The 25,831-nt window shown below is 42.6% G+C and overlaps 2 protein-coding genes across 4 annotated transcripts in view; one reads left to right on the top strand and one right to left on the bottom strand.

The window, feature by feature from the left end:
* Nucleotides 1-1,821: 1,821 nt before the first annotated feature.
* On the bottom strand, nt 1,822-4,889 carry LOC135546268 (B-cell CLL/lymphoma 7 protein family member B-B-like). Its single transcript, XM_064974559.1, has 6 exons — nt 4,717-4,889; nt 4,193-4,268; nt 3,995-4,082; nt 3,606-3,776; nt 3,289-3,392; nt 1,822-3,130 (listed from the first exon to the last, which is right to left on the bottom strand). Exons 1-6 carry the CDS (start codon nt 4,806-4,808, stop codon nt 3,059-3,061), a joined length of 603 nt encoding a protein of 200 aa, XP_064830631.1. The 5' UTR covers nt 4,809-4,889; the 3' UTR covers nt 1,822-3,058.
* A 3,829-nt stretch (nt 4,890-8,718) lies between these two features.
* The window catches only part of LOC135546269 (huntingtin-interacting protein 1-like), a 47,387-nt gene continuing 30,274 nt past the window's right edge, over nt 8,719-25,831 (top strand). For 2 of the 3 annotated variants that reach the window (XM_064974561.1, XM_064974560.1), the window contains exons 1-3: nt 8,719-8,983; nt 24,319-24,382; nt 24,925-25,067. In XM_064974561.1, coding sequence (XP_064830633.1) covers nt 8,864-8,983; nt 24,319-24,382; nt 24,925-25,067 — 327 coding nt within the window. In that variant the 5' untranslated portion in view covers nt 8,719-8,863. Of the gene's footprint in view, nt 8,984-14,723; nt 15,517-24,318; nt 24,383-24,924; nt 25,068-25,831 lie in introns of those variants that run through there. The other variant, XM_064974562.1, reaches the window with a different exon arrangement.

Genomic DNA, 25,831 nt, shown 5'->3' with positions numbered 1-25,831 from the left:
AAATAAAAAAAGTATTTGATTTGAGATGAGATCCTCAGACCCCTTGTGAGACCATATGCTGGTGTGGTTGGCCCTGGGTTCCTCTTAATGCAAGACAATGCTAGACCTCATGTGGCTAGAGTGTGTCAGCAGTTCCTGCAAGAGGAAGGCATTGATGCTATGGACTGGCCCGCCCGTTCCCCAGACCTGAATCCAATTGAGCACATCTGGGACATCATGTCTCGCTCCATCCACCAACGCCACGTTGCACCACAGACTGTCCAGGAGTTTGTTGGATGCTTTAGTCCAGGTCTGGGAGGAGATCCCTCAGGAGACCATCTGCCACCTCATCAGGAGCATGCCCAGGCATTGTAGGGAGGTCATACAGGCACGTGGAGGCCACACACACTACTGAGCCTCATTTTGACTTGTTTTAAGGACATTCAGCCTGTAGTGTTGTTTTCCACTTTAATTTTGAGTGTGACCTCCATGGGTTGATAAATTTGATTTCCATTGATAATTTTTGTGTGATTTTGTTGTCAGCACATTCAACTATGTAAAGAAAAATGTATCTAATAAGAATATTTCATTCATTCAGATCTAGGATGTGTTGTTTTAGTGTTCCCTTTATTTTTTTGAGCAGTGTATATTCAATGTGCGGGACAAAATTGAGGCTATGATTAAGAAGTTGGAGCTCTTCTCTGTCTGCATCAACAAGGACAACACACAGGTTGTATGATTTTGTCATTGTACATCATTGTATGATTTTAGGTGTGCAAATTAACTCAAGCTTACGGACAATGTCAAATGTGATATAGCGAAGCACCTGAGTGCTTATTTGGGTGCGCAATTACGCATGTACTTTCCCGAAAAGGATGACACAAACAACTAGATTCGTTATACATTTCATGCCCTGCCTCCAGTCCACTTACTGATATCTGAACGAGACAACCTCATCAAAATTGCAACAAGCGGTTCTGTGAAAATTTAATTTAATCAGAAACTGCTGCCAGATTTCTGGATTGGGCTGCACTCAGAGTATCATGCCTTGGCAAATCGCACTGTTAAGACACTGATGCCCTTTGCATCCACCTACCTATGTGAGAGTGGATTCTCAGCCAACTCTCTCCAATACAACCCAACATTGCAGTTTTGTGCATTCTTTCAAGCACACCCTTCTCATTAACCTGTTGTGAGTTATTCACAATTTTTGAGGAACAAATATGGATTTTACATGTAAGATGGCTAAGTAAAGAGCAAAATTATTGATTATTATTATATTATTATTTGTGCCCTGGTCCTATAAGAGCTCTTTGTCACTTCTCACAAGCCAGGTTGTGACAAATACTCAGTCATTCTTATGTTTAATAAAATGTATTGTATAGTGTGTGTGGCAGGTTTACAATGATGGCAAAAAACAATATTTGAGAGTGCGCTGACCCTGGTGCTAGAGGGGGTATGCAGCTGGAGGTTGAATGTTTGAAGGGGTACGGCTCTATAAAACGTTTAGGAACCAGTGTTCTATAGTGAAGAGTTACTTACTTCCCATGGATTTTAACGTTCAATCAAGAATAATTCTAGCATCTCTATCAAGTGTCATGATTTTATTTAATGGACTGCTTAAAAAACCCACAGTGCCAAGACTGGCGACGGATGGCCAGTCACAGCACAAGCTTTCTATGTATAAATTGAGGGCCCAAGGCCATGGATTTGCAATCTGATAATTTACATGAAAGATAAAATGCAACCAAGTCAAGTGGTCATCCTATATGGTGAAAAACATTTTGGACAATTATTTGAGAGTGTGGGAGTCAAAAGATGCAAAACACTGCAAAAAGAAGACACAATATCAACCATATTTTACTATGGAGCAGGGTATATTCCAGCATGTGCATCACTTTTGCAGCAGAAAATAAACACTTGAGAGCATTACCCACCTGACCATAAGAAATGATCTCTGAATTACAATACAAGGTCTTTTAACTACTTTTCAACCTTGTTCACCATTCAAACTCATGCTATACCAGTCACATCCAATGCCATATGAATATTTAAGAAGCAAGTTAAGAGTATATCAAAAAGGATAGACATGACAAACAGTTGTCTAATCTTATTTGCAAAGCGAAGTACAAATGTAAAAAAATATTCCAAAAACTTCAGCCCATATTCAATAAAATCCAGTGACCGGAATGAGTTTCCCATCATACTTCCTGTGCTGCTTGGATAAATGTATTTAACAAAACAGCGCTAACAGTGTGAAACAAAAGAAACTCAACAGAATGTTGATTAAGATATGCTCAACTTCATCCCTCAGAATTAACAAACCCATTTGATTGAATAGGGGCCATAATTATTTAGATCTGTGCAATTTCTACGAATAGCATAACATATGAGACACTTGTCTGACAGAAAATAAATATATAGTGTATATTTCAGAGCGATAGGCACTTTTTTTGAGCACGACTATGTACAGTGGCTTAAAATGGCTTAAAATTACTTTCAAATCTGAGAAAGTAAAATTGTATTTAAAAAAACAACTTAAAATAATAACTTCAACTTTCTTTTTTAAATGTATTCCATTTGTAGTGACTTGATTAACAGAAATGCATATTTTATAATAATGTATGTAGGGATAACTGCCAAAATAAAGGAAACACCAACATAAAGTGTCTTAATAGGGCGTTGGGCCACCACGAGCCAGAACAGCTTCAATGAAACTTGGCATAGATTATATAAGTGTCTGGAAATCTATTGGAGAAAGCGACACCATTCTTCCATAAGAAATGGCATAATTTGGTGTTTTGTCATACTATGTTTTTTTTTAAACATATCCATGGTAGCCAAAATAATGGCCATAATAATGGCCTGCCCGGCATTTTTATACACGACCCTAAGCACATGGGATGTTCATTTCTTAATTAACTCAGGAACCACACCTGGGTGGAAACACCTGCTTTCAATATACTTTGTATCCCTCATTTACTCAAGTGTTTCCATTATTTGGGCAGTTACTCGTATGTCCCATTTGAATCCTTCAATAGAGTGCATGGGTTGCATGCATGTCCATCCAATCAACTAGTTATCTCAGTACAGACTTTTTTTCAGTGCAAATTTTCTTCAGTGGAGGGGCTCCTGATTCCTCCTCTTCTTCCTGTTGGAAATGTTGATATTTAAATAAATTGATTGTGGTGATTTCTTTAATGTTATTATTAAGAGCTTAAGCAATTACCAATCACAACTTTTCTGCAGCATTTTTTTTAACACTAATAAAAATGGTCATCTCCTTTATTACTACAGAAAATGACTTACCTCTGTGCATGGAACTCTTACTCGAACACCAAGGGGCAAAACCAGGTCTTCCTTGATCAATGTGGGAGGCTCATCAGCAACTTCATGTGCTGGCTGGGATGGCTCTGCATATAGAGTGAAAGACTGAGTGAAACACTTAAAAGATATTGAGATATTAACTGTAATATAGCCAATATATTATACCTCAGTTACAAGAGTGACATAATAGCTTGGGCCCAGAGTTTTTCCTAGTCAGGTTACAGGGTCTGGAAAAGCTCCTGGCCCTACATGGGTGCACTGTGCAGTGCGATGGTGCAGTTATGCTAAACTAACTGTACCGTCCACACTCTCCTGGCCCAGCATGGGTGGTTGAGCATCTTCGGCCGTGCGGAGTGTTGTGGTGTGAGGAAGAGGACTGACTGCCTCACTGGCATGCTGGGAGCTTGAGCTGCTGCTGTCCATTTTGGGCTGGTAGACATCAGACAGGAAACTCTGGTTGCTGCATTCATCTGTGGTGAAAAGAACAGGAGCGGTCTTGAACGGTTTCAGACCAATATAAATTTCAATTGAGGAGGTCAATTTAAATTCCAATTAAAAAGTATGTAAAAGTTGTTATCTGCATTCAGTGAAATTCCATAGAATTGCCCCAACCCTGTTATATAGAGTATTGCAGTTATTTAAAACCTGCTCCAAACTGCTTGTGCTTCTCAGTCAGTCAGTGCCTCACCTAGGAAATCCATGGTAGAGCTGGTGTTTTCCAACACCACATCTTTTAGACCTCGAACCTCTCCAGTTATGGATTTGCTCCGGTATATCTGATAGAGAAAAAAAGAGGCAGAGTGATAAGGTTGTTCTGTACACAAACTCATTAGATTCATGAACCATAGGATGGTCTGATGCAGTCATCTATTATTAGATACCAAACCTGTTTAGTGTCTGTCACAGGCACCCACTTGAATATGCGTAGGGATGTGTCTCCCACAGTTACCCACTTCTTCTCCCTGAAAATGAAATGTAATAGAACAGAGAATATATTTACTACATTCAGTAATAAAAGCATGAACCAAAGATGCTGCTCATTTACTGGTGGCTATGCACAGAGCTAGGCTATCTAAATAGCCTATGTTCAAGTGCATTTCTTTTGCCTAATATTCTTGAACCTCGCCGAGGGAAACTGCTCAGATGGACAACGGATATTTTCAATGTGGGTCACAGTTATATCAGAATGCGTAACGTTGTAACAACATGTGGACAAGTGTAGCCATTTTGACAGACTGAACAATTCCGTTAGTCCTGCCCATAGAAATGCCGGGCTTCGGCAGCTTCGTCTCTCCATTGGCTGTTGTTTCAGTCACTCGCCAACCCGTCTAATATTTTCCGTGTGAAGTTTGTTGTGTGGCGTTGCAGATGTTTACATTTCATTTACATAATCCCCGCGGTTTTACTTACCATTTACGCACTTTTTCAATTGCTGCCAGCACCTTTTTAATATCATCTTTAGCACGACTTCGTGTCTCCGCGCGACCTGACCTTCCAGACATCTTTAGTTGTTACTTTTTGGAGATATTTTTTCTTGCAACTCCAATCTTGCAGTGTGCTTACTCCTCCAATAAGCTAATATTCTCGCGAGGTTTTAACACCCATTCCCTTTTCCTAGTGGTTGGTTTGTCTGTTTTCTTCATCCTCCCCATCATCTTTGATACGACGTCATCACATTACCATTGACAGTAAAATAATAGGTTGTTATGATGGAAATGATGGATATCTGCATATTCTAACCCCCATAAATGACATAAACGTAATGAATCAAACTGGATATAGTGTTTTTTTAACGAAGTTGGTTTATAAAGGATTTACAAAATTCACTATCAGATTGAAAGGGTTGATAATCCTTGGGTATGAGAGGAAGTGAGGGTGGTGAAGAAACTACAATAGAGAGGCAGTGATTAGATCCAATTATGCATAGCTGGAGCTCCCCCCCTGCCTTCTATCAATCATATGGTCAAAGATGTTATTTTTATGTCTTGCAGAGTGTAGGTAGCACTGAACAATAAACACTGATATGGCATGCATTTGTAAATTCAGTTCAATTGAGCAAACCAGTGCTTGACTTGGATTGAAATTGGTGCCAGTACTCATTTTGTGTGCCGTTTCTGTTTATATTTATGTGCAGGAACTCTGCAATAGTTTTAAGGCAACATTATATCAGAGGTGCAGACACTGAAGCAGTAGAACATTTTAGGTGCTGGTACTCAGTTCCGGTGAGCTCCTGCCCAAGTCAAGCATTGGACTAAACAAATATTGATTGGCAGGCTCAATCAGCAGGGTAATATATTTGGTGTAACCTTTATGTATTCTGATCTTATAGCTGTGGCTAATTACTTCAACTAACTCTAGAAAAGACCCAGAACAGCGTAGCAGCACAGCTAACCTGGATTCTGTGCTTGATTTAGTTTGAGTGGCACAATGGAACCAACTGGAAAATCCTCCAAACTCCTCATTTTACATTTCACCCAGGCAGATCAAATCAAATTGTATTCTTCACTTGCTTTGAAAACAACAGGTGTGGACTAACAGTGAAATGCTTACTTACAGGCCCTTCCCAACAATGCAGAGAGAAAGAAAATAGAGAAATAATAAAAAAGTAAAATGCATAATAACAAAAGTAATAGATAGTAGTAGATACACAATGAGTAATTATAACTTGGCTATATACAAGGGGTACCAGTACCGAGTCGGTGTGCAGGGGTACGAGGTCATGGAGGTAGATAGCGTATGTAGATACTGTATACATAAAACTAGGAATAAAGTGACAGATAGTAAACTGTAGCAGCAGTGTATATGATGAGTCAAACAGTTAGTGCAAAAAGGGTCAATGCAGACAGTCCAGGGAGCTATTTGGTTTAACTAACTATTTAGCAGTTTTATGGCTTGGGGGTAGAAGCTGTTCAGGGTCCTGTTGGTTCCAGACTTGGTGCATAAGTACCGCATGCGGTAGCAGAGAGAACACTATGACTTGGGTGGCTGGAGTCTTTGACCATTTTTAGGGCCTTCCTCTGACACCGCCTGGCATAGAGGTCCTGAATGGCATAGAGCTTGGCCCCAGTGATGTACTGGGCCGAACACACAACACTCAGTAGCGTCTTGCAGTCGGATGCCAAGCAGTTGCCATACGAAGCGGTAATGCATCCAGTCAAGATGCTCTCAGTGGTGCAGGTGTAGAACTTTTTGAAGATCTGAGGGCCCATGCATTTAGCTCCTCTGGCTGGCTGGTTTATCTGTGATAGTTTGCAAGCCCTGCCACGTCCAATGAGCTTCAGAGCTGGTGAAGTAGGATTCGATCTTAGTCCTGTATTGAAGCTTTGCCTGTTTGATAGTTTGTTGGAGGGCGTAGCTATATTTCTTATAAGCATCTGGGTTAGTGTCCCGCTCCTTGAATTTTTGAAAACCCAAATCTTGCAATTCTGATGCTGTTAGATATTTTTAAGATGATGGACACACACTTTTCACACACACTACTGTCAAAGTACTGCACAGAAAACCAGCCTCTTGCCAGCTATCAAATATGAGAGAGCCAGCAGAAACCATGGAAATGATCTAATTCAAGGCCCACAGGAGTGGACTGGTGACCTGCAAGCTCCTGTGACCTATATAATAACATATTATAACCATATCCATAAAAACACATATTACACACATATTATTAGATCATATTATAACCACCATATTATTAATTTAGTTCTGGAGATTAATTGTTTACTCTGAATCAAAAATGAATAGGCCACTGGCATTTCTATTATGTAGGCTATTGTAGCAAAAACTCAATTAGACACTGACTGTAGCACTACAGTCATAACATGGACTTTGCTATATTTACATTATGGTGATAAAGTCTGTACCAACAACCCAAACGCTATCATGTACCTTCAATCATGCGTAATTGCGCATCATATCAAAATCAATAATGGTCCCATAATATTGATGTAGATGGGCACCAGCAGAATTCCAGCCAGTCGTTGACATTTCTGGGAGGAGTCTGTGACAGTTGCATCTGGGCCATAGAGAATGACAGAGATCTCTAGTGGCCAAAATACCATGTTAGCATGGGCAGCGCAATTGAGGGCTTCCACAATTTTAATATAGTCAACTGGCTGGGACTTTCCAGTCTGGTCTCATAGACTAGATGTAACATAGGGATACTCAAATTAGTGGAACGGTTAAATAAGACAGAAGGTATAATGCAAAGGTCTAGTGAACGTCTAGAAACCCAAAGGTTGTGTGTTCGAATCTCATCACGGACAACTTTAGCTTTTTAGATAATTAGCAGCTTTGCAACTAATTACATCTTTTTAGCTACTTTACACCTACTTAGCATGTTAGCTAACCCTAACATGAACCCTTTTACCTAACTCCTAACCTTAACCCTAACCTTACTTAGCTAATGTTAGCTACAACAAATTGGAATTTGTAACATATCTTACGTTTGGCAGATTTGTAACATGCTATGCGAATTACAATTCGTAACATATCATACAAATTGGAATTCGTAACATATCATATGACATGGTTGACACAAATTAATACCTACCATTCAAATTGTAACAATGGCATGTCCCGGATTTACATGTACTATGTTATGTTGACTTCTGAGTCCAGGTTGGACTTCCAACTTCATTGGCTGATCCCTTCTGGTGACACTGCTGGAGTCATGTCCAACCGGGTCATCAGGAAGGTTTAGCCAATCGTGAAAAAGAAAATTGACTACTTCAAAATGGAGATAGCCTCAATGGCACTGCCCATGCTGTCACAGACGCTATAATAGCACAGCTAGAAAAAATAAGTCCTCTATCTATTTCTATGGTTTGGGCAACTATTGCCCTAGTTCATCAGTGTCAAAACAGTGCAGCACATTTGCAAAAAAGCTGATTTAGACTGCATAGGGAGAAAGGTAATCAACATGAGAGCATTGGGATTATATTTTAAAATCAGCTTAGTGCAACCAGCAACCTCACTGTACATCAGGCTTAATGCTGCATTCTTAACCAAGTGGGAAGTGGGAATTTACTACATACGACTGGGAAAAATCTGCTTGAACGGCCCTCCAATTGATCATTACTAGTGGGAAACTCATCTATCATACTGAGCTCCCATTTCTCCCACATGCTGACCTCTGACGTCACATACTAAGAAAATGACCTTGATAATATAATTTTGGCAGTTTCGTGCAAAAAAACAAAGCATTAACTATAAAAAGCAATCTATTAATATGTTTTCTGAACACTATCATTTGTTTACAAGCTTGATAACTGTAGTTTGAGTTTATGGTTAACACAGCTTGTTGGGCATGAGCGTTTCTCAACTTATTCAAAGCACATGAATTAATTTACGACTTCACAACTAGTAAATTTCCACCTCCTACTTGGTTACGAACGCAGCTTAAAAACATGACATCGTCTACAGAGGGAGACGCGGTGGACAGGCGAAATGACCTCCTGAATTTGTCGACTGCCTGAACTATTATTGTCCAATTTTATGAATAATTTGACGATATCTCTGTAGAAATATTATTTTTCAGTGGAAATTCTAAAGAGACAAAATGGACCGAGTGAAGAGCTCCATGCAGCAAGTACCGAACCCAATTCCCAAAGCGCTGATTCGTCGGACCGGTGGTGCCAACAGTTTAGAACTTGAAAAGGAGAACTTTGAACGCGGTCAGGTAAAGCACTTGTTTAGTGGTAATTCTGGATTTCTTGTACAGAATTATAAGGGGCTAAGAAATGTGAAGACATTATAATAGTTATGGTGAAGCTTCGAGTTGGAATCGTCCGTTGCATTGAAGTTGGCAATGATCCGTTCAGCGTGAAAACTTGCGGACATGTCATGGTTTATCAGCTTGAGTGATTTGTGCTGCCTCGCAGGTTCAGATTTCCATGGAATTTTCTGTGAACATTGCTCATGATCTATGCAGGAAGGTGTGTGTGCGCGTCAACTTGACCTAAATGATTGAGTGTTTACAGGAATGCATTGTTTCCGATGTTTGTAATACAATGTAGTAATATAGTACCACCACACAACAGCAAGCCAACATCATCATCATCCCTCATTCTTAGCAGTGTGTAACATATTTGATACGAATGTTTGATAGCTATGCCTCAAATAGCTTCTACTAGATTAGAAAAGGTATCGTCACAAAGTTGATATTGCAAAGATTATAGAGACATGACATCATTGTTGGGTCTCCAGTGCAAGATCAAAATCTGTTGAAATAGGTCAGTCCTAAGAGCACAGATTTAGTTATTTGAGAAATTCTCCCTGATAAAGAACAGAGGTCTGATTTACCATCTCTCAAGAGAGGTGACGCCCACCACTGTGGAGAGAGAGGCAAAATACTGTATGTGTCTGCCTGGACTATCCATAAAACAACTACCATGTATCGAACTGCAATAAAAAGCCTTTTAGTGCATCCTGGACACAGCACTAGAACCAATGGCCTGAGAGATATTGTGATGGGTTCTGGAAAGTACAATCAGCCTACAAACTGGGGTGTGTGAGAGAGAGCTGGGTGGGACTATCATTGTTGCTTTTATCCAGGGAAATAGGTTTGATGAAAGGGTAGGACTGAGCAGCACTGTTTGTTGATGCCCTTTAAACTGGCAATCCACAGTTAAAACAATAAGTGTTTCGGTAAAAAAGCTGAGGGATGGGGCTGTAACGACTCTCAAATTCATAGAACAAGCTATGGATGCAAGGACTGACCATCCATGATATCAACATTTTTGTTTTAATCATATTTTGAGGCTATATAGTGTTTGTTTACAAACATTGGAGTAAAGCAAGCTTATATTTTGTGTTTTGATGGGGAATCAATGGGTACATATCATTAATTTATAAATACAAAATGGGATGCAGTGACTGCAGATGGCCCCTTTTAATGGTTTGGATGTACTTTGAATTCTCAATCCCATATAGCTGACAGTCTGTTACTCGAGCTGTAGTACAGAAAAACGCATGCTCATTTTTCATGCACGCTGCCGAGCAGCGTGGACAAGACACTTCCTGCTTGGCAGTCTCTTCCCAGATGGGGGGGTAGTCAAAAAGTAGGTCAGATGAATCAAGCCTTTTAAATTACCCTGCTCTGCTGGGGTTGGTTTTTTTTAGCGGCAGATGCAACCTGCTTTTCCCCTCTTCTACTACAACCACTGCTAAATTAGCCAATGAGCTTTTGAGCACTCATTTGCGGGACTGACGATTGATCCAGAGAGCAGAGATTTGCTGTCTCTTGTAGTCATAGTGTGCTATGACTGTGACATTGATTTTAGATTAAAGCCTACATTTATACATTTAGCCTATAATACCACATTCCTCTCAAAATTGCTCAATTCAGATACGATTCCTAATCTGGTTGTAGCCGTTGTTTTTGTTATGGTTGATTTTTGACGGCAGTCCTAAAGCTGTTTCGCCACGGAGGGAAGAATCAATGAAATCTTGTTTGTGCTTTAATACAAGGATTAGCCCCGAGTTAATCTGATCTGTTGTGGCTTGGATCTGCCTGAATCTCCTGGCTTTCACCACTGTCCCAAAACCACCAGTGGCTCTGCTCTAAGACCTCTGTTCAGGCACAAGCACTCTAATACAATCTATACTGGTCCCAGATCTGTTTGTGCTGTTACACCAATGACCATAATAGTTTTATGGTGTTTAAAAATGTGCATTGACACAGAACAAGTCTCTAGAGTAGACAGATCGTGGTAAGGGTGAAGTCATGGGTCCCAGGGCTCCTATCTCGGTTTCTTAGAGCCTGAGAGTCGGGTAAACAACAAGGGTGTGTTCAGATTCAGAGTACTCACTACTTCATTTTGTCCGCAGAGTTATAAAAATACCTCACCCATGCCCAGATAACACATACAGCATGCATGTAATGACATGTTTAGAGAACTGAAATAAGTAGTGTCCTCTCTAATTGGAGATGGAATGAATCTACAGTGTGCTTGTTTATGAAGGACTGCCATATGCCTCTCTGTGGAGTCGCAGTTGTACTGCTACGTAACAGTTTCCCATCGGTCATGAAATGTAACGGCACAGTTGTTTTTATAAAAAGAGCTCAATGACCAGCTTGAGAGAAACTATTTTAGCTGTTTCAACAGTCCACCTCCACTTGAACACCGTACCATTTAACTTCCAGAGCTGCCATCTCTTTCTCTTCTGGAGTGACAGGCCCGACTTTGCAGGTAGTCTGGCGGGTAGGAGCGTTGGGCCAGTAACCGAAAGGTTGCTGGATCAAATCCAAGAGCTGACACGGTAAAAATCTGTCATTCTGCCCCTGAGCAAGGCAGTTAACCCACTGCCAGAAAACATAGCTCAGTACTGCCTGCTACAATGACGGTGTGTCTGTCTGGATAGTGGTCGGAAATGAGAGAAACATGGCTGCGTCTGTGAGAAAGCTACTTCCGTTCAGCCTGGCACCCCACTTTAGAACCTCTCCTGGGTCTCTCAGCTCCCAGACGGGGCTTTCTATTGTGGGATACATCCTGAGAGTGACTCCACCACACAGCAATGTGGCTTACATAATTAAGTCTTAAATTTAGATCCAGATTCTTCCTGCCTGTCTCCAGCCCCCCTGCATCCCACAGCTCTCCAAGACAGGCTCCCTCTGGATATTCAGTACGGTTTGTTCCTTGTCATTTCAGCAAGTCATGACACCCACCATCTCAGATTGTTCTGAAATTGTTTCTGTTAGAAACAGATAAGACTAGCATTCCTGCAACATTATTTGGTTGAAATCTAATTAGATCTCTGAGAAATTAAGCTAATTGATTGCACTCAAATTGGCCATTTTTAATTTATAGGATTAATATCATATTCAAAGAATCCAAAGAAATTGTCAAAAGCTCCCCACGGAACCCCTACACCCCACACCAATCAGTTCTCTATGTCTGACAAGGAGCGTGGAGTGTGAAAAGGCTAATACCATTTCTTTTTTTTTTGCAAAAAAGTTAGCATTTGAAACAGTGGACAACAAAACCAACACATGGATTGCTGTCATACCTTCTCAATAGACTGCTTACAGGGTAAGGAAACCAATATGTAATTTTTTTGGTTAACGATCGCTTTAACATTGAACAATCACCTGGAACAGTACCATCTTGTGGCCAGAACCTGGCAATATCAGGGTGTAGGATGGGACATAAACCTAACAACTTCAATGACTAATTTCACTGAACAGGGGGGAAAAAACATCACCAAATTCACTGTGAATACATTACATAGGATGTAGAAACAATACTCTGAGCCGTAGTACCATACTACATGTCAGACGTAGAGAACTGATACTATATACTTGTTGTTGGGGATTGGAGTGGAGGGTCTGTGGGTGATAATCTATTTGGATTCCTCATGTCTTACTCATTGTTAGAAAAAGGTTTGGTCCAAATCAGATGTCAGGTACTATATTTATTGAATATTATATGAATCCTATATATTAAAATTGCCAATTTAGATGCAATCAATTAGCTTAATTTCTTAGATCAAATTATATTTGAACTAAATTATGTTGCATGAATGCTAATCTTATCTGTTTCTAACAGCAGAAACTTTCAGAAAAATCTGAGATGGTGGGTGTCGAAATCCACTTGTGCTTTTTGAGCATGAGAGTCATTCTGACACTTTTTGAGGATGTTAACAGTTTGCTTCTTAGATGATGTACCTTAGTTTGACTAAGAGATGCTGTGGCACTGCTATATCTCTATCTGGTAATCAATGCTGCCCACCCCACTGCCTGTGCCCCCTTTAGTGGAACACTGTGGTGCCCTGGCAGCTGTGGAATTTGGAGGAGGATCCACGACCATGTCCCTTGGGCACAAGCAGCACAGCATGGCGGACCCAGACAAGCACTTTCTAATCTCTCTCTCTCTCTCTCTCTGTTACACACATTCTTGGTCTTCCTTTCTCTTCCTGCCTTTGTAAGATACTCCCACCCTGTGCTTGTACCCTGTCATTATAACCAGGGTGAGTTGGAGAGGGGTAGTTACACACACGCACGCACAGGGAGAGCGAAAGCAGCCCGGGCCCATTAAAACCACTGAGGCAGCAAAAACAGCAGGCACTGGCCTGTGACCTCATTGCACCGGCTGTAGATTAAAAAGTCCTGGACATGAGTGGCAGGTCAGCCATTGGAACAAAGTACTGAAATGAGATCAAAATGGCATTATCTCTGGCTTTAATTTGGATGGATTAGATATTTTAAAACCTAAAAAAAAGTTGATTGGACATTGGATGCTTCGGTTACATCATCACAAGGACCTACATTTGTATTATTGACTTTTAGTTCATCATTACAATAATACTTGTGATTTTAGATCTAACTTTCTGACTTCATTATTGCGTAAATCCATTATAGCTTAGGGGATACTGTTCACACACAGTAGTGATTTATTCTTTTTTACCTTTATTTTACTATGCCCTAATGTCTGGCCAACTGGTTAGAAGGGCCTACTCAGCGATTAAATGTCGTTGTGACATACCAGTAAGTAGATTTTTGTTCTGGAACGGTTTTGTCTCAGCTGTGTTCAAGGCCATTTATATGAACTTTGCCCACAGAATTGAGACAGAGAGGCTTTCACCCTTAACTCGGCGTGTGTGGTGTGATTGTGTGTGCTCGGCACCACCCTCACTAAGGCTGAATTAATGTACGGGAACCCAGACGAAAAGAGAAACTCAGTTGTTCAAACAATCAATATTCTACAACTGACTACAATATCAACATGATAGTCATAAAGGCCTAGAGTATGTGTATGTGAGAATTGCAGCCTCTCCATAGAGCCGTGCTCGATGGGTCCACCCACACCATTGGCCCACACCGTACCAGGAAGTGAAGAGACTGTAGTGAAGAGCAGGCTTTGTCTGAAGACAGTCTGTTTGTGTGTAGCGGCCAGTCTGCTAGCAGGAGAATGGGTCACGTATTGATTACTGTGGACTATGCTCCTCACTTGGCCCAAGTAATAATTGTAACTTTAATTGTTAATGTGCTTTTCATGCATGACACACAATGAATTCAGAAAATAAATACTTAATTTCATATGTTCAGGACCAAATTGCAGAGGTTATTACTAAAGAATGATATGCATAGTCTAATATTGACTTGTTTGTGCTTTGTCAAAGTTGTTTTTTTGCTATCTGAAATGATCTGAGCTGTTTGATTTTGTGTGTGAAGATTCCAGACAGTGCAATAATTTCACGATTATGATATAAACCTCTGTCTGAGAGTAACCAGACGAGGGCACTATTTACCTAAAATGACTGATGTAAGCTAAAGTTTATAACCACATTGCCTCAGCATAGTTGAAGACTGAAAACGGCTCCTTTTTGCAGTGTCACCGTATAACTTTGATATTGACAGTGACTTACTTTAATTATGCTACTGTAGGCTACCCTTTTCGTATAGCACATCCTATTTCGATATGGCCCATAAATATAGGCCTACATCAGACAGTAATGTTATGGTCACATGTAAGCAGTCCCCAAATCACGGATTATTTGTTACACTGTTGCACTGGTTGTGGAAAGTTACATTGTTTACCATCATGATAATTTGCAGTGTGCCGGAGCCGCGGTGGTCTGGTGTCTCGCCGTCTCATCATGTATTTGATATTTTTTCCGGATAGTATAATTTGTTACATGGTGAGGTACGAAGTTAGTTTGGGCGGGGGTTTGTGCCATCCCCAGTCTGCACCTATTGTTTCACAGAGAGAGCACGCTGTTGTTTACACAAAATCCCCGGACAGTATTCAATTCTTGATGTTTTGAACCACCTGCCGTCGTGGTTAGAAATATATATTTTAAATATTGCAATCTACAATGATATACAACATATTCAAAAAATACACGAGAGGGAGATGTTCCCGTGTGTAGCCTACTCTAGAAGTAGGTTGTCGTTTTCTAGACAGTTCTGTTCCGCTTCTCGACAGTCGGATGCTGTGGCTGGGAGCCCCTACTGTTAACTGAGCACGTAGGACCGGGAGAAGGGACACGGAAGGAAAGGAATTGGAGAGCATTTGATATCAAATCAAATCGGGACACATGTTGAGTTAACGGGTCCACTCCACCACCCTCTACCGTCTACCTCATAAGCGATTCTAGATTTCTAATTTCCCAGTTGTAGACGATTCTGTCGAAGTATTGCCACCGACCGGATTCGTCTTTGAGCTCACAGCCACCCTGCATTTTTCTGGGACTATGGATCTTAGTAAAATGGTAGGTTTCCAGATATCGATTTATTTTTCCAGTGAACATTGTTACAAAGGCGCAACAAATATGTGTGTTCGGGGTGAGAGCGAACTAATTTGTTACCAGGTTTGTTTATTTAGGAAATTACAAGTTAGGATACTGCCTTCAGGATATATGTTCATGGTCGCTCTAAATAATTTGCTGATCATGCAACTGTATCGAGTGGTGTTTTTTAAGTTGGCCGTGTATGCTATGGATTGTTATAGGATAGTCCAGACTCTAGTCGGATGCATGTTTTAGTGTAGGCTATAACTAGTGTATTGGGCTATAGTTTGCTAATGAATTTCCCCCGACTGATCGGATGTTTCCCCCTTATTTTCTCACATTGGCCCGTTTTCTATGGTCATTAGATAACGTAAGCACGCGCACGTTTTCCACGGTGACTAGAATATCAAATAGCTATCTGTCTATAGTGTTGTTTTCTTTGAGGAAAGCGATGTCAGTCAGACTTATGGTAGCCCAGCTACTTTGCAATGCGTGTCGTGGGTCAGTTAAATACTTTCTATAAGGCTACTAGAGACAGCAGCATATCTACTAATAGGTTGGATTGCACAATACATTTAAAATATTTGACAAACCACCAGGGACATTAGATATAGCGTTACAAACCATACATGATTAGTTCGGGAATAATAATCACTCTTATTGATAGAGGACCATCACATTTTTGTTACTTCATGAGTGTCATTGCAAATATCATGGCTGATAGTGATAAAGGCTATGCATGCTGTTTTGCTGATTGATCATGAATGGCCTACAACAACAGATGGAGAGCATTGATTTAGTAATTTGTGAATAGGGGAATCCCCACTTGAGAAATCCCCCCTGGGGGTCAGTTCAACACTGGCTGGACTTGGTGTGAGAGTTCCAGAGCAGGTGCACTAGCAGGGCCAAAGCACCAAGCCTGCCCTTTCAATGCCAACATGGTGTAGTAGGCTACTATAGCTCTGTATAGAGGGGTGGGGGAAGGGGGTCAATACCAAGCTTTGTGCTCCTCCTGAAATCTCATTGATGTGGAGGTAACCGTTGAACACACGCACACACACCAGTTTGTTTGAGGCAAACACCGGTTGTGATGGAATACGTTCCTCCGTTGTTCTTGGAAGCAACACAGGTTGCTCAAAGTCACGTTATAAATATGTTATTGGAGCGCTGTTCACCGCTCTGGATCAAACAGGCGAAGCATCAAGGCTGCTCTCTGAGACAAGTTCCTCTCTCTCGGCCAGAGGAAGATAAAGGCCTGCCTGCCACCTGCCTGTCAGTGTCCTCTTAGCTCAGACTCCTCTGCTTTGGTTATTTATGTCATGCACTGAGAGACAACGGTATGAAAACATCAACACTCTTGGCAGATGCAAGAATCGAAAGCAGATATCGAATCGTTCTCAAAGAGGACCCACTACTGTTGTTAAGGTGAACTAAAACCTAGTCTTGTAAGACTGTATTACATTTCTACAGCGTCTTAGCGTCTTTATCAAGGTAAATTAGTGGAAATGTCCATAGAGAAACCACAAACTAATTCAGCGGCTGATGTGCTTGCCCTTTTACTTTTATGACATTGGCACTTCTTCAGGAAGTTAGCTCCACTAGTTACACAAAGCAGATCGGAGGCCTCCCACACAGGAGGTTTTTGAAAGCTGTCTTGTCAAAGGAGGCTCGTAAACGGACCATGGGGTTTAGGTTTTATTACGCCAGGGCCTTTGGCCCCCAAGGTCCACACTCCGGCCAGTATGTCTCTTCAACCACCTGCCGTCCTGTCTTCCAGCCCAAGCCCCACAGGAACAAAAGCTGTTGTCGGTGATGTTATAGGCTTTGACTAGCTCAATGCTGGCGGTTTTGAACTGATAATCCACCTGGCCGTGCTGCTGCTACAGTTTCAACAGTTCTGCCTGCGGCAATGAAACCCTGACCTGTTCACCGGATGTGCTACCTGTCCCAGACCTGCTGTTTTCAACTCTCTAGAGACAGCAGGAGCGGTAGAGATACGCTCAATGATCGGCTATTAAAAGCCAACTGACATTTACTCTTGAGGTGCTGACCTGTTGCAACCTCGACAACTACTGTTATTATAATTATTTGACCATGCTGGTCATTTTTTAACATTTGAACATCTTGGCCATGTTCTGTTATAATCTCTACCCGGCACAGCCAGAAGAGGACTGGCCACCCCTCATAGCCTGGTTCCTCTCTAGGTTTCTTCCTAGGTTTTGGCCTTTCTAGGGAGTTTTTCCTTGCCACCGCGCATTGCTTGCTGTTTGGGGTTTTAGGCTGGGTTTCTGTACAGCACTTTGAGATATCAGCTGATCTAAGAAGGGCTATATGAATACATTTGATTTGATAATGGAGTCTTAATAGACATGAGACAATGAGAAGTAGGGCAACAATACATTAGTATATACCTATTCAGTGTACAAAATATTTAGCCCTACCAGTTTGATTCTGGACAGTATATTTCCAGTATTTTGTCTTACTTTGGTCCTGAGTGAGGTCCTGCGTTTTTTTTCTGAGCATATGACCTGACCAGGAAAAACTCTTTACTTAAATGGGGAGGGACGATCTAAACTTGTCCAATAAGAACACTCAATTTCTGTTGCAAAACATTTTGCTACGGTGTGCCCTAATGAACACAACCCTGGTCTAATCATGTTGGCTTTATGTTCACATAGACAGGAAGAGTGGCCATGCTGGAGGGATTGTCTTTTATGTTTCCTTTCCCTACCGTGCCAGGCTCTTAGAGGTGTAGAATGAGTGTTCCATGGGAGTGGAAATCGACGTCAGAAATGTGAGCAAATTTGTCAAATGCTCCTTTACCGAAACAAGTAACATAGAGGGCCCTTTTCAGTGTGCTGACCTTTTAAAATTGGTGGAGTTCCAACCTGAAGAAATAATATAACCTAAACCCTCTCACTTTTACACTCTATGGCTTTTACAACTTGTTGCTTTGAGGGACGTTAGTAATATGCTTGGTTTTAGGTTTTCACATCTGCTTCCAAAAAATGTGTTTTTAAGTGCATAGTATGATGACTTGTTTTCACACAGCCTGTCTAGTTTGACGTAATGTGAAGTGAGTAACTTTTCAGGAAGTGGCTATTACGTGTTTGTAGTTATTTCAAAATGTCCATCTCAAGCAATCCTTGTCAGCAGGGGAGCACTATTGGTGTCAAACAGCTACAAATTGTGTGTGTGCGTGCGTGACCTCAGGTGGGGAGGTAAAAGTTTAAAACTATGTCCAGTTGACCATTGGCCTGGAAGATGCTGGCAAAGGAAACATTATAAAAGGGGAGCTGTGAGGTCTGTTTGGGTTGGCACCGGGTACTAGGCCTGAGGAGGAGGAGGAATAGTGGAGGAGCTGGGTGCATTTTTCGACAGGCAGGAAATGGGCTGGACAGGGTGTGCCAAGACAGCAAGCCTGACTGAGCACCCCTCTCCCCCTGCTCTCTTCCACCCCCCCCCCAGACCCACTGACCCTCTCCCCCTGCTCCCCCCCCAGACCCACTGACCCTCTCCCCTGCTCTCTTCCACCCCCCCCCCAGACCCACTGACCCTCTCCCCCTGCTCCACCCCCACCCCCCAGACCCACTGACCCTCTCCCCTGCTCCACCCCCCCCCCCAGACCCACTGACCCTCTCCCCTGCTCTCTTCCACCCCCCACCCCCCCAGGCCCACTGACCCTCTCCCCTGCTCCCCCCCCAGACCCACTGACCCTCTCCCCACCACAGCACCTCTGTGTACAGTGGCGACACATTCACAGGCAGCCATCCATATTTCCTGTTTTCATTCCCTCCCCCCATCCTTCCCTGTTTACCCACTCCTCTTGAGGTGGTGGGCAAGTCTTAGCAGCACCACCGCAGCAGCCCGCCGTGCACCTCCAGTCCACGGTGCCTGATGAAAGCACTGTGGGAACAGGGAATAGTTTGTTGCTTGGCCCCTGCTTGTCTTCTGGTGTGGTTTCAGCACAGCGTGAACAGCAGATCATCTGAAACTCTATCTATCAAGACCACTAACCAAAAAGCACTCTTCTTCCCTGTCAGCCATGTAGATTATGTATGGATAGAAGCTCGCCAAACTCATGAGAACCCAGGCTCCTTTATTTAGACTATTATTTTGATTGGATTGATTGCATTAATCCAATCAATGCAGATGTTTTTCAACCATCATTAACTTTATTCTGCTCTCCAACCGTTTTCCTAAAGTAGTGATAAAAATATACTGCGTTGCCGTCAAAATCATCTCGTGTCCTAGTACCGATATGTCTGCAGGAAAAACTTGCAATGCAAAATGTTCCCCATTATGCCATGGGATGGGCCGTTAGTCATGTTCATGTCAAGCAGTCAAAACCATTATTCAAATGCTTTCTTTGGGGAAATGACTCATCAATGAGAGATCGCTGCATTATTAAACAGGCACTGACCGGGCGGCTTTTAAGGCACCGGCTATGTCCTGCTCAATACTAGACAAGACAGGCTCATACTGAATCCCAATCCACCCCTAAAGCCTGGGCACTCTTGTAGATCTCAAAGGATCTGATAGGTTTAAGCAGTATGGTAATTTCTTCACCTTGTCTTCTGATAGGCTGGGTGGAGTTTTCACCATATTGCTTGCATTTATCCTTTAAGCTCAACAATTGTGTAGGCCATTTGGGTTTGTTTCTTGACAGTGTCACTGCCACACAGCCAGGCGAGGACTAGCATATCAATGACAACAGGAGAGGCCTCTAGAGTTCTCTGTGCATTACATAGGTGGGCCCAGTCCAGACTAGTCTGTCTGTGAGGCAAGCCTCATCCTCTGTCTAATCTCCCCAACCGCAACACGCCCACCACCACAGTCTGTTTCTCACCTACTAATTCAATTTTCTAGCAGTCATCATCTCACTTCATCGGCTGGCCATGCTGCGACGAGACGAGTTAATAGGCCTGTCGATGCCAGCGAGCCGCTCCAGCTTCTAGTCCCATTGGCTTGCCAGGAGTCCTGAGCAGCTGGCACTCTCTTTCAGACGGACGACAAAGTCGCACTGTGGACTAATTGGGTCGTTCCTGTGTGGGAACTGCTTGCACAAGTGCTGGGAGCCTTCCATCGTTCCTTGGAATTTTGAACGTTTTTTACATATTTTTTTACGGAAAGAAATGGTGTGGGGATTTGACTGAAATGTAACGGTAGTGCTATTTTTACACTGAACAAAAATATAAATGCACCATGGAAAGTGTTGGTCCCATGTTTCATGAGCTGAAATAAAATATCCCAGAAATGTTCAATTTTGTATTTCACAAAAAAAATTGGCTCAAATTTGTTTACATCCCGGTTAGTGAGCATTTCTCCTTTGCCAAGATAATCCATCCACCTGATAGGTGTGGCATATCAAGAAGCTGATTAAACAGCATGATCATTACACAGGTGCACCTTGTGTTAGGGACAATAAAAGGCCACTCTAAAATGTGTAGTTTTGTCACACAACCCATTTGGCATGTTGACTGCAGGACAGTTTGTCCAACTGGCCTCACAACCGCAGACCCTGTATGGCGTTGTGTGGGCGAGCAGTTTGTTGATGTCAACGTTGTGAACAGAGTGGTGGCCTTGGGGTTATGGTATGGGCAGGCATAGGCTACTAACACCGATTTTATTTTATCGATGGTAATTTGAATGCATGGAGATAACGTGACGAGATCCTGAGGCCCATTGTCGCGCCATTCATCTGCCACCATCACCCCATTTCAGCGTAATCCCACGGCCCCATGTTGCAAGCATCTGTACACAATCCCTGGATGCTGAAAATATATAATTTCTTCCATGGCCTGCATCCTCACCAGTCATGTCACCTATTGAGCATGTTTGGTATGCCTTGAATCGACGTATATGACAGTGTGTTCCGGCCAATATCCAGCAACCTTGCACAGCCATTCTAAGAGGAATGGGACAACATTTCACAGGCCAATCAACTGCCTGATCAACTTTATGCAAAGGAGATGTCAATCTGATGCAAATGGTGGTCACACCAGATACTGACAGTTAATTTGTTAGTTTTTTCCACACCCCTAGCTTTTAAAAATATATCCGTGACCAACAGATGCATGTCTGTATTCCCATTCATGTGAAATCCATAGATTAGGGCCTAATTATTTTTATTTCAATTGACCGATTTCCTTATGAACTGTAACTCAGTAAAATCTTTGAAATTGTTGCGTTTTGTACTTGTTCAGTAAAGAAGATTCTGAATGTTTTGGACTGTATTTGCAAGTGAAATCCAGATATGAGATATTGTCCTTTGTTCAGACTCCTGCTGAGCTGTTTTCAATACGTCTCATCCATCCCACAGTAGATTCTCAGACAAACAATGGTGACACTTGAAAAGGTCACATTCGCTTGCCTGTCGTTGTCAGTAAACACAGAGGAAGCCACAGGATACTTTGGTCAGATATATGGCTCTGGGTGCAGTGTTGACATGGTGGCATACACACAAATCGCTTGGCTTGTGCTTGATTATGTAGCAACAGGTGTTCCACCTGTAGCACCAGTGTCCATATCAACCCTGCATGTATGTTTAATGATCGAAGGCATGGCCAGTCGAGCTGAGCATGTTTTGTGGTTCATCCTCGGCAGGGATACAAGCTAAGCACAGAGACATGGATGGAGTGGAATTTGAACCAGGGGGCAGTGTGTGTTTAGAGATGTTGGCCAGCTCTGCATTCCTCTCTTTATCCTTGTCCTCCTTCTCCTCTTCAGAAGGCACAGCTGTGACTTAATTAGACAGTCACCCTGTGAATCGATCTTGTCAATACAAAGCCCGTCTTTGTCACCTTGAGCTGTGAATATGCCATTTGTAATGAGACTGAGAGAAAGACTGAAAGAAACGGGCTATTTTGTCTACTCTTATCATGACTCTGGCTTCCTTAGTGTGTGTATAAAGGTTTGTTGATTTGATCACTAGAGAAACAATCTACATGTCTGAATGAACAAGGTGTCTAAATAATCACCAATCAAGCATGACTGTGTAGTGCACTACTCCTAGGTTATTCCTCTGAATGCCATGGTCAGCAAGTCATTCCTTCGTGTGAGACCAACGCACTGCCTGCGTTCCCAGTGAACCACCAGTGAAGTGAACCTGTGATGATTTATCACCATCTGCTTCCCCTCCCAGAGAGGACTCAGGACATCTGGGGGAAGTGAGATGATTCAACCTGGCCTGTCCTTTCGTGACCCCCCAGCCACTCCACTTCAGACTTCAATATCACTGTTCTTCATCGGACAACATGCTAGATGTGACACCGGTATTCATTGAAAGCAGAGATGGGCAACTGGTGCCCCCCCCCTTTTGTAGGCCCACAGATCAATTTCTAAAAATGGAGAGGAAAAAAAAGTTTTAGGAATTCAGTTGGTCTCAACGTACTGTTGAGAGTTAGAGTAGTAGAATACACCAGGTGCGATTTCAAAATGTGGATGTGCATCAGCGGTTTTCCTCTTGTTATATCAGTCAATGATAGTCACTCAATTAGCCCATGTCAGCCCATGTTTGATTGCTCAGTTAGTCTAGCCAGTTATCTAAACTTGTAGTAATCATGGTCGATTTATGGACCGGGGACGGCCCCCGTTTTGATTTTGTAAGTCACTCACTCAGATATCATATTAACATGGCATAAGTCTGAGCAAAAATGTGTAGAATTGCAGGAAATAAGCATAACAATTGCAAACATTTCTGACTGCCCCATGGCAAAATGCATAGAATTGCATCAAACTTGCTTTAAAACTGCCACATTTTCTCTTTGCCCCTTGGCAAAATGTGTAGAATTGCAGGAAATTAACTCACTTTCTCTCCTCTGTGGGAGGCCGCAAATGTTTTTTTTCAAGGTAGGGGGGCCCCCTAACAAAATATAGCATAGGGCCCCCAAAAGAATAGGGCCGGCTCTGACTGCATGTGTGGCTATGGATGTGGGTACGTAGACCCGCGAGTCACTGCGGCCCCTTATGATAAGTTCACATTTTTTTGTGACCCCCATCAGAGTTGGCAATCCCTGATTTAAAGGCTCAGAGAAGAGGTGGAGGTGCATAGCGGGGCTGCTTTTCCTCTCAGATGGAGGCCAAGATCAAATAGCCCTGAAAGGGATACTCCTAATAGGCCTGAAAGGGGTACTGATGTGGCTCTTTACACATAAGTTAAAAGAATGTCTCCTAAATTGAAAAATGACAACCCTGAAGTGAAATGATTCTTCTTCTGTGTGGCTGGTGGTATTTTAGTGGGGCCCATTGTATGGAAGCACTCACACTGTGAGAGGAATCAGACGTTTACCTGGCTTATGGGGTTGTGATGTGTGTGTGTGTGTGTGTGTGTGTGTCCCTGGCATTTGCTCAGCCCTGTTTGTTTAAACCTCTCGACTGGAGGTAGGCTACCACCACCCCAAGTGAAGCCCACACTGTGCCAGGATTTACTGAGGATTGCTTTCTTGAATATTCAGTATAAATAAGTAGGCTACAAATATTCTCTTTGTTACTGATCTATTTATATATTTTTATAGTCGCCGTGTGTGTGTTCCAATGGTTTAGTTAGAGTATGGTGTTGGAAACATCAGTTTTAGGCTTTGATTGACACATGATGGGCCACATAGACCTGTAGCCTACTGTATGTGTAACTAATTGTAATTCACTTTGGCATCTGATAATTCATATAAAAAGAGAATTCTGAGTGTGGTGTGTGTCTTCCTCAAGTGAGGAGTATGAGAACACCAATCAGTGCAATGCTTTTCTCTTTCCTCTCTCCCTCTCCACACTTCCTCCTCTGCACAGGCTGTGAGCATCAACAAGGCCATCAACACGCAGGAGGTCGTCGTCAAAGAGAAGCATGCCAGGAATATCCTCTTTGTCGAGCCAGGTGTGTCGCTGTGTGTTTGTGTGTGTGTGGGGCACTGTGTGTGCAGTGTCGATGTTAGTTGTGCAGTGTGTGTGCGTGCGTGCATAGTGGTAGTGCGTGTGTGTGTGTTGGATAGAATCGGTTTCTCTCTGACTACAGAGAAAGGAGAGCTGTGTTTATGTTGACTCCCATGTGTTTGTGCAAGCTCTTGTTCCTTCATGACTCAGGGTTGTGTTCGTGCAAAACAATAATGGAACGTGACCCTGATGTCTTCCGGGACCAGGCCATTTGTGTGTGTGTGTGTGTGTGTGTGTGTGTGTGTGTGTGTGTGTGTGTGTGAGAGAGAGACCGAGAGACAGACTGCTCTGTAACGGTCACTGTGAAATGTGTGGGAGATTTTCAGCCCCTCTTGAGAGAACAATGGAAGTTGAATAGGCAAGCAAAACACCTCTCTATGTTAACCCCCCCCCCAGCAGCCTTCGTCAGAATATGTGTGCTCTCTGTCATCTCCCTCGTGTTTCTCCTTGACTGGTCTGTCTCACCCTGTATCTTGGGGACCCACCATGAGAAGGGCGCCCACACTTTCTGGGCAGCGGTCAACCGTCTACCGCTCTCCAGCAATGCGGTGCTCTGCTGGAAGTTTTGCCACGTCTTCCACAAGCTGCTGCGAGACGGCCATCCCAACGTAAGTCTGAACCCACCAACACAGCCCTGATGGGACACACACCTGTGTCGCGATCTGTAAGGCGTGCAAATAGAAAACTGAAATTAGCATTTATTATTGGACAAGACTTGTCAGTTCCTCCCTGTTTCACTATGTTTTCTTTTGGTCCCGAATGAACACCACCCTGAACATAGTGCACGCCAGGGACATGCCCATCTCTCCATAGACTTGTGCTCAAGAAGTCTCGAATGATACTATATTCCCTGTTTATTCCTCTGCTGGATTTGGTTTGAAGCCAAGCAGGGTAGGGCTAGAATGGGAGACTGATGCTCTGTGATCACTAAGATCCCACAACACTTATCCCAAGACTAGGGGTGTTAACCCTAGTCGCCCCGTCTTAATTCCTAATCTGGCCCTCCTCATCCCCAGATTCCAATTGGCTAATTTCAGCCCCTCTACTGTCCTCTCCCCTGCATCTCTTTCCAAGGTCATTGCTGTAAATGAGAATGTGTTTTCAGTTAATTTGCCTGGTAAAATAAGGTTTAGGTCAACTAAATATAGGGGTGGTTTCCCGGAAACAGATTTTTTTTTTCTTCTTTATACCTTTATTTAACCAGGCAAGTCAGTTAAGAACAAATTCTTATTTTCAATGACGGCCTGGGAACAGTGTGTTAACTGCCTGTTCAGGGGCAGAACGACAGATTTGTACCTTGTCAGCTCGGGGGTTTGAACTCGCAACCTTCCGGTTGCTAGTCCAACGCTCTAACCACTAGGCTACACTGCCG

This window comes from Oncorhynchus masou, chromosome 9 (genome assembly GCF_036934945.1).
Source record: "Oncorhynchus masou masou isolate Uvic2021 chromosome 9, UVic_Omas_1.1, whole genome shotgun sequence".
In the NCBI taxonomy this organism is placed as follows: Eukaryota; Metazoa; Chordata; class Actinopteri; order Salmoniformes; family Salmonidae; genus Oncorhynchus; species Oncorhynchus masou.
The sequence above is the reverse complement of the archived record's forward strand: the minus strand, read 5'-3'. Positions and strand labels throughout refer to the sequence as shown.

Bases quoted from the DNA above. Each gene is read 5' to 3' on its own strand.
- LOC135546268 (XM_064974559.1), bottom strand. From the start codon at position 4,808: ATGTCTGGAAGGTCAGGTCGCGCGGAGACACGAAGTCGTGCTAAAGAT. The intron at 4,083-4,192 runs GTTTGGTATCTA...TTTCTCTATCAG, and splicing joins CTGTGACAGACACTAAACAG to ATATACCGGAGCAAATCCAT. The intron at 3,393-3,605 runs GTACAGTTAGTT...CTCTATATGCAG, and splicing joins GGGCCAGGAGAGTGTGGACG to AGCCATCCCAGCCAGCACAT.